General features: G+C 42.1%; 1 protein-coding gene across 1 annotated transcript in view; it reads right to left on the bottom strand.

Moving 5' to 3' along the window:
• The window catches only part of Aff3 (AF4/FMR2 family member 3), a 400,239-nt gene that overhangs the window by 214,053 nt on the left and 172,763 nt on the right, over window positions 1-13,423 (bottom strand). Inside the window, exon 8 of the mRNA XM_035452441.1 lies at window positions 12,741-12,788. Coding sequence (XP_035308332.1) covers window positions 12,741-12,788 — 48 coding nt within the window. The remainder of the gene's footprint in view (window positions 1-12,740; window positions 12,789-13,423) is intronic.

Below are 13,423 nucleotides of genomic sequence, written 5' to 3'. Positions count from 1 at the left end.
TGCTTTTGCTTTTGATGTGACACGCTTTCAAAATACATTATTAAACAGAGGAGCCCTGTGGCCCCTGGAGCTGATACTCTGTCCCCTGCTTATTTTTAACAAATCTCCCTTTGTGCTCTTTTGTGCTGAAGTGATTAATCATTTCACTATCCAACGGCTGCTGACAACCTTTCCAGACGACTCCAGCTACCATGACCTCTGCCCCCACCCCCAGCATCAGCACTTGTTTCTAACGCTCTAGGAACCTGCTTTGGGGTCTTTATGCATACGCAGTGGGCTCCTCCTTTCATACAACAATACCTAGCTCCATTTTCATCTCTTGTCTTTCTTCCCCACAAGAGTTCAGGGCTCAGTGTGTGCAGGGGGTGGTGTTGGCTTCAATGAGCAAACAAGTTAAAAAGTCAAGATGATGAAGCTCGTTTTGCAGAGCAGAAAGGGGGTTTCATATCTCCCTGGCCAAAGAGAACCTGTTGCTGCTCGTTTTTTCTGAGCAATATCATTCTCATGTCCCACAATGCCCGGGGTTTCTTTTCTCCCTCTTCCTTTTTGCCTCTGGTGAGCTTCCGTAGTCTTCAAATGCTCTCTATTGAAGTCCAGCCTTGGCCTCCCAGGCACTTAATCTCTAATTTGGTTTCCTGAGAAGTAGCTGGGGTAGGATTTGGGGGCTGGTCATTTAAATGTAAGTGCTCAATAGCAATCTTAGGTAACTTTACAGGCCCATCTGTTTTGTCTTCTTACAGTGCTGTTAATGTGAATTTTAAATGCATATTTAAAGAGGCGACCCAACATTGTTATTCCTAGAGATGGGAAAGCTAAACTCAGAGAGTGGGTACACAAATATGAGTATTCTGAAAATATTCACCAGGAGTAAATACCAGGGTGATTTGAAGTATAGGCTTCGTATGCATAATAAATCTGTACTTGAAAATATTTGCAAGTAGCCATGGCCTAGTGTATTAAATCCATTACATAATAGATCGATAATAAGCATGCTGATCTGAAGTTTGGGGTTTTTTGTTTGTTTTTTAACCTAGGGCCTTGTGCATATGAGGCAACAAGTGAACTGTATCCCCACCCCTCTAATCTTAATATTTTAAAGCTGATCTCAGAAGCCTAATCAATATTCATAGACAGATACTTGAAGATGAGAAAATAAAACCCTCTATATACCGATTTCATGGAACCACAAATCTCTAGTTATTTAGAGTTACCATAAAAAAGTAAAGGTATTATGATGAAAACTTGGCTAATAAAAAAAATTGTTACAATAGATAAGGAATTTCCCATCACTTCCCAGGAAATCCCCATGAGCGAGAAAAAGCTGATGAATGGTAGGTGGGGATGAGGTGGTAGGACACAACGTAAATCAGTTTGTGTTAGTATACAGCATACTACAATCCATTCAAAACCAACTACCTCAAGCACAAGAGATGGCCCGGTTTGCTCAATGATCCTCAGGCACCAAAGGCTTTGAGGAAGGTAGTCTTTCTGGAAGATATCAGCCAGAGGTGGAGGTGCTAAGCATATTTTCCTAGGAGATCTAAGGTACAAATAGGACCATAAATAGAGCCATGGACAAAGGAAGAAAAAGCTTTATTTCTAACAAACATTTAATTTAGGACAGTAAAGAAACCCAATACTATGCTGTTACCTGTTGGGAAATCAGGGGCTGTGAGCACAGCTTCCTAGAAAACCAGAACAAAGAACGTGCAAATGTGCCAGGCACGCTGTAAAAGCTCTGAAACCATCAGAGTCTGATCACTGTTTTCTCAGTATTTACAGTTAACAGCATCAATGAGCATAAAAACCAGAAATTACACATCTACAGACCGAAATCAGCAGAACTCACTGAAACCACATGAATGCAAGAACAAAGGAAAAATGAGTTTCCTAAGTTTTTAGGTTCAAATGGGCTAAATATCTAAAACATTACAGGGACAGGTAAAGAATTATGCCTGATTCAAAATACATAATAGTTATCAGGATAGATGCTCTCATTTTCAAGTCCTCCGTTTCTTCCATCTTCAAGCTATCATTCTCTCTGTTAGAAATTATTTTTTCAGAGATCTGTGTACATACAATGGTAATTTGCAGGAAATCAATGTAATTCTACAACCCTCAATTTGGAAAAAAAAGTAACAGAGAACACTGCATGTGGTTTTCATAATAAATACAAGTTTTAAATGTGTGCCCTGAGCTGATCGCTCTGGGTGGATGTTTTAATTTTTCCAAGAGATGCTTTGCATAGACCACATTAGCAGTGAAATCACTTTGACTTGCAGCCCTTGATTCCACAGTAGCAACATGCTAATTAACCAAATTATCCCTGCAAACTTATTATCTTGATTTCTTCAACTTGTAAAATTCATTATCTATCAAAATGAAAAACCCAATCTCATAAAAGATAATCAAGACACAAGTGGCAGATACAAAAGCCCTGGGCTTTCCTGGTGTGCCACACACTGCAGTAATAGCTGGATTCCTTTCCAGCTCTGACCCCTGATCACTAGCAGGTAAATTTTCATCTTTCTTGAATTTCTGTTCACTGTATGGTACGTGATATTTCCTCTACATATATTGTACTGACAGTTCTTAGAGAAGTATTCTTTTAAGGGAAAACCACCTCAAAGACTTTTGTTATAGTGTGGGAAGATAATAGGGTGAAAAGCAGGAACAAATAACAAGCATAGGGTGAAGTCATTCATTCATGCACAGGGTGAAGTCATTCATTTATTCATTCCTCTTCATTTGCTTAGCATTTATTAAGCATCTCTTATGTGCTTGTTATTGTGTCAGTCATTTAAGATAGATGGACCAATGAGAGATAAGAAAGACCACCACGTAGCAAATATTATAGTATGAATCCACATTCCGAAGAACATAAAATAGAGGCCTCTATCACAGACCTGGGGAAAGAGAAAGGTTCTAGAGTAAAATGGAGTCAGGTTAGTTTGTGATAAGTTGAGCAGAATGGGCATGGGGATGGTGGCTGCAGTGGTTATATCCTTACAGAAAAAGAATTAAAGCTTGGGGTGTGGGCTGGGGTAGCATGGCTGGAACAACAACACGGGAATTGATCACAAAAGGCTCTGCAAATCACATACAGGAATCTGATTGTTCTGAGCTTGGGAGAGGCTAGTAAAATGTATGCTTTGGAAAGTTAGTTCTGTCTACAATGTGGAGAACTAGTTGGGGGGGGGTAGATGACAAAGGTTGGTGGGCAGCCTTCTGGAACATTTAGGCAGGAAAGGATGGTGCCCTGACCTGAGCAGGAGACATGAGAGAGAGAGAGAGAGAGAGAGAGAGAGAGAGAGAGAGAGAGAGAGAGAGAGAGAGAGACACAGAGAGACACAGAGAGACAGAGAGACACAGAGAGACACAGAGAGAGACACAGAGAGAGAGACACAGAGAGAGAGACGGAGACAGAGACAGAGAGAGAGAGAGAGACAGACAGAGAGACAGAGAGACAGAGAGACAGAGAGACTAGACCTGTTTGAGGAAATGAGAGCTGGCAGGTTTGGGGAGGAATTGAATGAGATGCCAGTGGGAGAGAAGAATCCGATAGTGTTAGGAGCCATGTGACCACAAAAGTTCACACTGGAGGAAAGTGTAGTAGAGGAAAGGTGTGAGGTAGGGTTAAGGGAGAGGTGTTTGTGACACATGGAAATGTGGGTGAGCATGAAATTCAGGAAACAGCTCTGTTCAAGGCGTGCATTCGACACCTATCAGCACTTGGAAGCTTTTATTAGGAGCCAAGGAATAGTCGTGTTCAAGGGATAACCTAAGAGAAGACTAGTAGGAGATAACCTAATGACACCAACATCCCAGATGGATATAGGAAGGAAGAACCACAAAGTTAGGAACAAGGTATAGCTGGGAGAGATGCCAGACAAGCACTTTATCACAGGTGCTGTGTTGAGCATCATCCCTCTGCCTCCTGATGAGCATGCTTGGGGTGCTGATTTACAGGTATGGTAGGTGAGAACCAGGCAGCAGAGGGGTGAAGGAAAATGGAAGTAAAGCTGATGAGAGACTATCCTACTTAGGAGGGAGAGAGGGGCCCTAGGGAATGCAGCTCTAGAGAAAACCTGCTCCTTTTCTATGACATGTTGTTGTTGTTGTTAGACTGAAATACTTTGGAACATTACAAGTGTACCCTGAGCACAGGAAGCTAGCAGAGAGATCATGGTTACAAGGAAGTGGAAACATTTGCTAGCTCTTGAGTCAGCTTCAGTAGAGTTTGGGACTTGGAATTGCAGGAGAGGGTTGGTCCCAAGTGGGAAGAGAGTACAGAGAAAGTAGGAGGGGTGAGAGATGAATGCAAGTGTCTAGCATCAGTAGCCCAATTACAGGGCTACAGGAAGGGGGGTGGTATTTTCCAGTTTCACTCACAGCTGTACTGGTGCCCAGATCTGTGAGAAGCTGAAGCCAGACAGTCATAGGACACCCAAGGGAGACACCAGGCTGCCAAGAACAGGGAATGTGAAGCATTTATGCCAAGGAGGACATACTGGGGGCACAGGGGCACAGCAGGCAGAGATGGCTGAATCCAACCAAAAATTACCAAATGCTGGTCATACGAAACAGTTCTTCATATGAAAAGCTTACTCTAAACACAAAGTCCAATAGATACGGGGCCAACATCTAAACAGATACAGAACATATGGGGTGACAAGAATTCCATGAAGGGGATGTTAGAAAAATGTTTTTAAAGAGCTTCCTTGGGAACTGGGGTTAAATTGGTGGTAGACCGCTATGTAGCCTGTGTAGGTCCCTGGGTTGGTTATATTCCAAACACCCTTGCCTCAAAAATATCCCCTGGGGAATTGAGGGTGAAGGTTGAGAAAATACCGATGAGAACAAGGTAAGTACACCAGATGCTTTGTCTGTGAACATTGTGCTGACAGTGAGCTCTAGTTGGAGGTTACTCGATGGAAGAGAGCGTTGTAAGGCTGCTGTCATCCTACCCTGGAAGGCAGGTCTCGTATGAACCAGGGGCCCCACCTCCTGCTGTGCATATAGGGTTCACAGTGTAGCCTCCACTACTGGCTGCTGGGCATGCTACTGCTCCATTCCATAGACCTGAAGTAACCCAGGACAGCTAAGGCCAATGGGGATATGGATCAAGCAGGTACGCTGGTCCACCCAGCAGCAGGACCCATCTGAGAAGATGGCCTGACCTTACTATGACCATGCAGTCAACATGCTAACACTGGCAGTGATTCTGGGGAGGAAGAAAACAATGCTCTTAAGGGATCTGGGCTGTAATGGTACTAGGACAGGGCTTGGTGAGTTAGACCTGAGGACTTATTTGTAAGGACCATCTGTGTGATGTGATTTCTAGGTCAGAGTGAGAACTGAAAATGCCAGGCAGATATAAAATGGGCCACAGATGGGGGCTCTTTATGCTGGGGGTTGTCTGACACCGAGTTTACACACATACAAACACTTCCCAGATACTTTTGCAAGCAAGTGCAATCTTATCTGTCTTCACATTTTAACTGCTGACATCACTTTAGCAGACATATTCATGTCTAGATGCTTCTTCATTAGGGACCCTAGCCCTTCTCAAAGCCTTACAATACAATAACTCTAAAGATAAATTTTCTATGTTGCAAGCTTAAAAACTTTTATTATTTATTTTTATGTGTGTGAGTGTTTTGCTAACAAGTATATCTGTGCACTGGGTTTGTGCCTGGTACCCATGAAGACTAGAAGAGGGCATCTAATCCCTTGGTACTGGAGTTACAGAAGGTTGTAAGCTGCCATGGGGTGCAGGGAACAGAACCCAGATCCTCTGGAAGAGCATTCATTGGATGCTCCTAATCACTGAACCATATCTTTAGACCCTGTTATAAATTTTTCAAAGTCCGATGAACCTATATAGTTATTAAACATATAAACGTTCTATAGTCAGTGTTAGGATGCTGGCATAACCCTGGCAAGGCCCTGGATTCCAGTCCAGGACCTTAAAAAAATTTCCCCAGAGAAGAGCACTTAAATGAAACACACACTGAAAACTAATTGTAGTGGTTAGGGGTTCAGTTTTGTGACACAGAACATCCTTGGCAGGTGTAAGGCTCTAGGTTCCCTAGGAGTAAAACAGAATTTTGTTCAAACATTGCATGATGTATAAATCAGTAAAGGCATACTAACTACCCCTTTAAACATCTATCATATTTCTTTGTTGTACAAAGCATTTGGAATTCTTTCTCCAACTTTTTTTTTTTGAAATACACAATGTGTCATACTATTGTATGACACAACGCCAGAATCTAGTTCCCCTAAAACATACAGTATTTTTAACCTGTCAATTAAAAAAAAATGAAATAAAAATAAGTGATGTCTTTGAGGGTTATTTGTACATTTTAAAGTATGACTGCCTACTGTGATTTTGCATGCATTAATACTTTGTGCTCTATGAAAGACAATGCTGCAATGGTAAATCTCACTTGTGTGTACAGCTTAAGTCTGCTCACTTTTTATCACAAATGAGTCACATTTAAGCACCCAGTTTTCTGAAACTGCTTGCTCAAACACAGAGAAGGTAAACTAGTGAAGGCAGCCTGAGAGGTTAAGTGGGTTAGAGGGATGGCAATGTGTAGTCCCATGGCCAGCAGAGGAAGCCAGCAAGATCACCACCTCAGCTTCACTCCAGCCTCCACTGGCTTATTCTGTGCTGGTGGGGATAGACTCTGTAAGCCACCTGCCTGGGAGTGATGCTTCTGAAATGAACACATTTCTGTTTGTTCCCCGTTTGGCTGTCCCCCAGTAAATCGATTCTCCCACCCACTGAGTCTCTCCTGTGTGCAGCAGGTATCCAGGTGCCAAGCGCGTTGACTACTTTCTGGCACTCACATAGAAAAATGAACTGCTTTCAATGATGCAGTCACTACTGCAGTACTGACAATCCCAAAGCATGCCACAAAACCCTACAACATTACTTCGAACATTGACAAACACTCATGAGCAGGCTGCAGTACCTCCCCCTGCTAGGACACAAACTAAACCAGGTGGTTATCTAACTAATTCTACCACCCTGCAAATGACTGCATGGTTCCTAATTGTGCAAAAGACAAAAAAAGAAAGATACTGGGAGCAGAGGCAGCATATTATCAGAAGGCCCTCTGAACCTCAGCGTTCCTGTGGCTGCCATTCCCTGCCTGTGGGTGGGATCAGACCCACCTCTCTTATAGAGACTGAATTCCTTTAGCCACATGGCAAAGAGAGTGACCAGATAGCTCTCCAGCAAGTCACCTGGATGCCCTTGGCAGGTAGGAATGTAGTCCTTTATATAAGGCTCTAGATTAACAATGATTTTTATTAAGAATGCCATAATTTATCCTTGGGTAAGATCATAGGTTTTCTTTAGTGAACTTTCTATATTAACATCTGGATTTTTCTTTAAAGACTTATTTATTTTTTACTTCATGTGCATTTGTGCTTTGCCTGCATGTATGTCTATGTGAGGGTGCCAGATTCTCTGGTACTGGAGTTACAGATGTTGTGAATTACTGTGAGGTGCTGGGAATTGAACCCAGGCCCTTTGGAAGAATAGCCAGTATTCTTAACGGCTGAATTATCTCTCCAGTCCCTAATGTCTTACAGTCAATTTTCTTCCTTCCTTCCTTTCTTTCATTTTTGTTTTCTTGAGACAGGGTTTCTCTGTGTAGCCCTGGCTGGACAGGAACTCACTCTGTAGACCAGGCTAGCCTCAAACTCACAGAGATCCACATGCTTCTACCTCCTGAGTGCTGGGATTAAAAGTGTGCACCACGGGGCTGGAGAGATGGCTCAGAGGTTAAGAGCAACCGGCTGCTCTTCCAGAGGTTCCGAGTTCAATTCCCAGCAACCACATGGTGGCTCACAACCATCCGTTATGAGATCTGATGCCCTCTTCTGGTGTGCAGATATACATGGAAGCAGAATGATGTATACATAATAAATAAATAAGATCTTAAAAAAATTAACTCGTTAAACAATGAAGACTCATTGCTTTAAAAAAAAGTGTGCACCACCTCAGTCCAGTTTATTTTTCTATAATAAGTAATGGAATATATTAATGTTATTCCTTGACAGTTTTCTTCCTGGGTTGATTTTTGTTATTGGCGGGCTATGCCTTGCCCTGAATTACATTTTTATAGTGTTGGAAAGAAATGAAAAAAAAAGGATAAAAGAAACAGTATGAACTTTTATAAAAAGCCATTCTGGCCTTCAGTGGAGGAGATGTGACCTGAGCCACTTCTCCAAATGACCCAAGCAAGTCACTGAAACAAAGCATCTCTTTGTTTCTCATGTTCCAGTAGGCACAGAGTAGCTAATATGTTTTCATCTGGAGCGAGGAGCACGTAGATGTTTGAGTACAAGGCTTTTCTTGTCCCATCACCCAGAGCCTGGCCATGTGACAGGCTGTGATGATATGCAAGCCATATGACATGGCTCACAATGCACAAGCCTCTCCAGAGATGCTATGAAGTGGGATCTTCAGGTTTTGGAAAATTAAGGAAAAAAAGTGATTTCCCTGTACTCGCCTGAAGGCTGTTCTATTATAATGTCAGGAAATGGATTCCTAGAATTTAAACAAGTACCACTTATCCCCTTCATATAAACAGAAGAATGCAACTCTATGCAAATACCTCACAGTACACTAGAATTAAATTAGTGAGTAAAGATGATAGCCAAGAAGGGAATCTGTTCAGACGCTACACTCAAATAGTGTCTAAATTCAAACCAGAATCTCAAGCACTGGCCCTTTGGTTGTTATTATAAAGGCACAGCACTCTGTGGGGGTGCCCTCAGCAAAGTGTAATCTAAAACCTTCTTGCATAAAACTTGTGTATCCTGGATCCTAGCCCTGCACTCCTTCCATTATGTTGTAAATGGCTTTTATTGGCTGAACAAATGTTAATGCCATTATATGTTAATGGACGATGCTATGAAAGGCACCAAGGTATTTCATACCATTTGAACCTCCAAGGGTGAAATGTAGGACAACTTGCAGAAATGCCTACCATGCCAGCCATGAGGGCCTCAAGCGCTTATGGCCCATCTCCATAGAACTCAGCTGATAATTTCGCCCTTGGATAAGAGAATTCTGTAATTAGGCACAGATTTATTAGGTCCCAGGATTAAAATTCTCTGAGTAAGAATAAAAAGTGACTTACTTTAGAATGCATTGTAATAGTCAAATGATTTGAAAACATCACCTCAGCAAAAAACAAAGGAAGGGAGAAGAAGCAGAAGTTAAAGACACAGTTGGCAATGGGAGCCATAAACCGGTGTGACTTTAACAGGTGGGCACACGGTCTAGCACTTTCACCTTGCCCTCACAAGGACATGGGAATCTCTGTTACAGCAGAGTGCCTCAACTTCCTTCCTTCAAACTGCTGAGAACCGACCCATCACTCTAAGCATTTACCTGCCGTATGTTACACTCGCTTCTCTCTGGTTACAGGTGGGACTTCCTTTCCTGGGCCTTTATGCTCTTGCTTCCTTGGTTTCTAGCCTTTCTCCTGGAGAATGTGGCTCTCCGGTGCTATTACCAATTAGTCCAGCCGTCTGCTGTGAGCTACACTCACCTATATGCTCATCTCAGTTCTTCAGATGCTCCAAGTGCCCTTCAACTCAGCATGTCTATAAATGGATTCCTGTTTCCCCTCTCTCCCCTAAGACAGAAGTAATCCTAAGTGCCCCCACTGCTCACATTTGAGAGTGCACCTCCACACATCTCTCCTCTGTACTCTCTCAATGGCTTCCACCCTTTCTTGCTACTTCTCCTTACCTCTTCACTCCATCTTCCATGGCTGTCAGAACTGGGAATGGAAATTGCCAATCTGACCATATTACCCTCCCCACCAACCTCACGGCTCCCTTCCACAGGACTTGAACATGCCTGGGAGGCCAGCACTATCTTTTTCCTCCTATCTCTACCCACCAACTTTCTAGTCATTTTTGTCTACCTTGCCCTCATTGGGCTCTCACAGGTTGAACTCTGCCATTTCCTAAGCTTGGGACCCTTATCATTCCCCAGTCAACATTCTATTTATCTTTTAACTACCAGGGAGATCAGCCTTAACCACAAGAAAGGTCATATAGCATATGGTAAGGTCACATAAATCCCTGAGAATCTGTCACAGCTGGTGTTATGTATTTCCTAACTAGATCTCTAAAATACTAGTGTCTGCCTCTACTGGGAGGTAGACATTTCTACAAGGGCAAGGGGGCCAGACTATTTAGCCCACCAGTTTCCCAGTTGCCTACCTATACAGGATGGACATGAGAACTCCAAGTGTTATCATTCTCAGGCATTTTTTAAGGTCCTTTGCTTCCTTCACAAGAGAACACCACCCCTTAAACAGCATGGCTTCAAACAAGTACTCCTGATGGCCCTGGAGTTGAAACCACATCAGGTTTCCCCACATTAGTCACAGAGCAGGAAAATTATGAAGAAAATTGGGCTCTACAAAGGCTATCCATTGAAACCAGACATCAAAAGGACAACCAACCACAGCCATGACTCACAGCAAATGCATAACCATGGGTTTAGTGGTTTTCCTTTGGAGGGTTCTTTCATTCATTCACTCACTTGCTCATTGACTTTAAATTGGGGCCATAGTCTGGGGGTGGGGTGGGGTGGGGTGCTGCTGTGTGACAGATACATAATTAGTATGCTAGGCTGTTAGTGAAAGGAACCCTGTGCTTCTGTCTGGGGAAGATGGTACATTTAGGGAGAGAGGGAATGATGACTACGGAGAATGGAGAATCACCAACTGAGTGAGGCAATGGATAGCAAGAGAAAAACCCTAGGTACCACTGGGGACACAGAGCATCCTCTGGTAACTCCTCCATTACCAACTACTACCAACACTGCCTGAAGAGTGTGGGAGTTGGTGGAAAAGACCCATCCATGACACATTCCATGACCACTACTCTAGTACTGGACTTCTTAAGGGCTCTAAGAGGAGAAGAACTCAAATGGTTCACTATCTTCTCACACAGTCCCCACATCCAGGGCCAGCTAGCACAACTGTGGGACCTTCAGTCTCATGTGTGGGCAGGAATCCACCTACTTCATGCTTCCAGTCTTTTTCTTTGTGCCACAGAGGACCGGAGGAGGGCTGTGGAGAGGCAGCACCAAGTGGGAGGTTGTGAGTCAGTGTTGTAAGAAGGTTAGGAGTAAGGTGGACTGGGGTGGGGGTGGGGAGGACGTGGGGAATTGTGTGTGTGTGTGGGGGGGGAGAGGGTAGAGGCCTCTTCAGAAAAAGTAAAAGCTTTAAACTTGACTGAAGGAATTTGCTTTACTTAAATGGATTTCGGCTTCTTAAAGTATAAATTTTTGATGTATAAATTATTTAAGGCTTATTTAAATTTCAAGCCCTGTCTACCAATGAGAACAAAAAGGACAGGGCTGAGCATGATGGCACACACCTGTAATCCTAGCAATTAGATAGCAGAGGCAGAATTGTGGGTTCCAGACCAGCCTAGGAGACTCTGTCAGGAGAGCAAGGAGAAGGGATGACAAACGACAAATTTCTTCAGGACGGACAAAAGATGATAGATATTTTGAAATTGCAAAATAGAAGTTTATCAGCATCATATATCATGTACTATCTGTAATTCAAACTGAAACAAAATAGATAATAAAGATTTTTAAAAATAAAATATGTATTCAGTATAATTAAAGATCAGAAATGAAGCCTCATGATTTGAAAAGTTTTCTTCAGAAGGAAAAAAAATCATTACAGATTAAAAAAAAAACAACTAACTTTAGTTATTCTGACCAACTTGTGAGTTTAGAAAGATTTATTTGTGAAATAACACTTTTCTGGAAGGAAAATATCCATCTTCTAAATCAAATTGTGAAGGTAAAAAATTGTAAGTCAAGTAATTATATAATAATACTGTACTGTGTTGGTAATTCATAAAAAAACATGCAACATGTCCAAAAGGTAGAAACATGTTAATGTTCTCCTCTTTACAGGAAATGACCACACCATCTAGTGTAATTTATTTTGGTGTTTTGTCCAGTGTAGTATCAATTTTCTAAGAACTGTAAATTTTTAGGTTATTTCCCCTGAAAAAAATATGAGTGAAGAAAAAACTATGGGTTAATGATGACTTCTCAAATATAAGTTAGAACACTCAGAAAAACATGAGTACAGTGCAAAAGCGATACTTGTCCATCTCTGTGTGAAACTGGCTTATAGAGAGAAGGCAGTGGGAAGGATGGCAAGCACAGTACAAAAGAAATTCATAATCTACAACACAACACAGAAATACATTTTAGACTTCAGCACTATTTCTATGTCAGGAGCTTCTGATTCTAATTAAGTTTAGAAGAAAAGAATCACAAGGCAGCCCCTGCCTGACTCAGGACATAGCATTAAAGGAGCAGGACATAGCATTAAAGGATGCTCAGGTGATAAATGGGTGCATACAGATGTGAGCCCTGATGTATTTTTCACTTAACATCTGTTTCCTGGTCATCTATCTGAATGCTTTAATAGTGTCACCTCAGTGTGCCTCAAAGCACCAGGACTGGGCAACCTCCTAGAATGCTGAAGGGAAGGGCTGCTCCATTAGCTGTCACTTTGGTGACTTCAATGATCCTCCTCAGAACAGGTGAACACCAAACAACAAACTATGATAGATCTCTTGGATAATGTGACCACAGGAATTCCTTCTTTTGGGAAATCTGTGCACAGCCAATACATTGGTAAGATTTTAAAGAGTATCCTTACCCGGATTATTTCTTCTACACAGCTGTTGCTTTCTCCAGATCTACTCTCCTAAAAGCAAAGGAAAAATAAATTAGCATCGTAGAACGTTATTTTAATATGTGTTACATTTGTTTACATTGTGGAAATTTGTTTAATGATGCAAAGATATGCTGCATTCTTTCATGTTGCATTTGTTTGACTCTGTGAAGCTATGTTACTTTGCCTGTCTAAAATACCGGATTGGTCTAATAAAGAGCTGAACAGCCAATAGCCAGGCAGGAGAGAGGACAGGCAGGGCTGGCAGGCAGAGAAAATAAATAGAAGAAATCTGGGAAAAGAAGATCAAAGAAGGAGAAAGAGAAGGAGAGGAGGACTCCAGGAGCCAGCCACCCAGCTACACAGCAAGTCACAGAGTAAGAAGTAAAGAAAGGTGTATAGAAATAAAGAAACGTGAAAGCCCAGAGGCAAAAGGTAGGTGGGATAATTTAAGAAAAGCTGGCAAGACAAAAGCCAAGCTAAGGCTGAGCATTCATAAGAAAGAATAAGCCTCCTTGTGATATATTTGGGAGCTGAGTGGTGGGCTCCTCAAAAGAGAAAAGAGTAAGAGTAAAGAGTAAACAACCACCAAACAATTAGGCTTGACCAAATGAAACAATGGTCACAAAAAGAGGATGACAAGCAGATTTCCAAATTAGTTGGCAGTT

Source organism: Cricetulus griseus (genome assembly GCF_003668045.3).
Source record: "Cricetulus griseus strain 17A/GY chromosome 1 unlocalized genomic scaffold, alternate assembly CriGri-PICRH-1.0 chr1_1, whole genome shotgun sequence".
Taxonomy (NCBI): Eukaryota; Metazoa; Chordata; class Mammalia; order Rodentia; family Cricetidae; genus Cricetulus; species Cricetulus griseus.
This window is presented reverse-complemented; position numbering and strand designations above follow the sequence as displayed.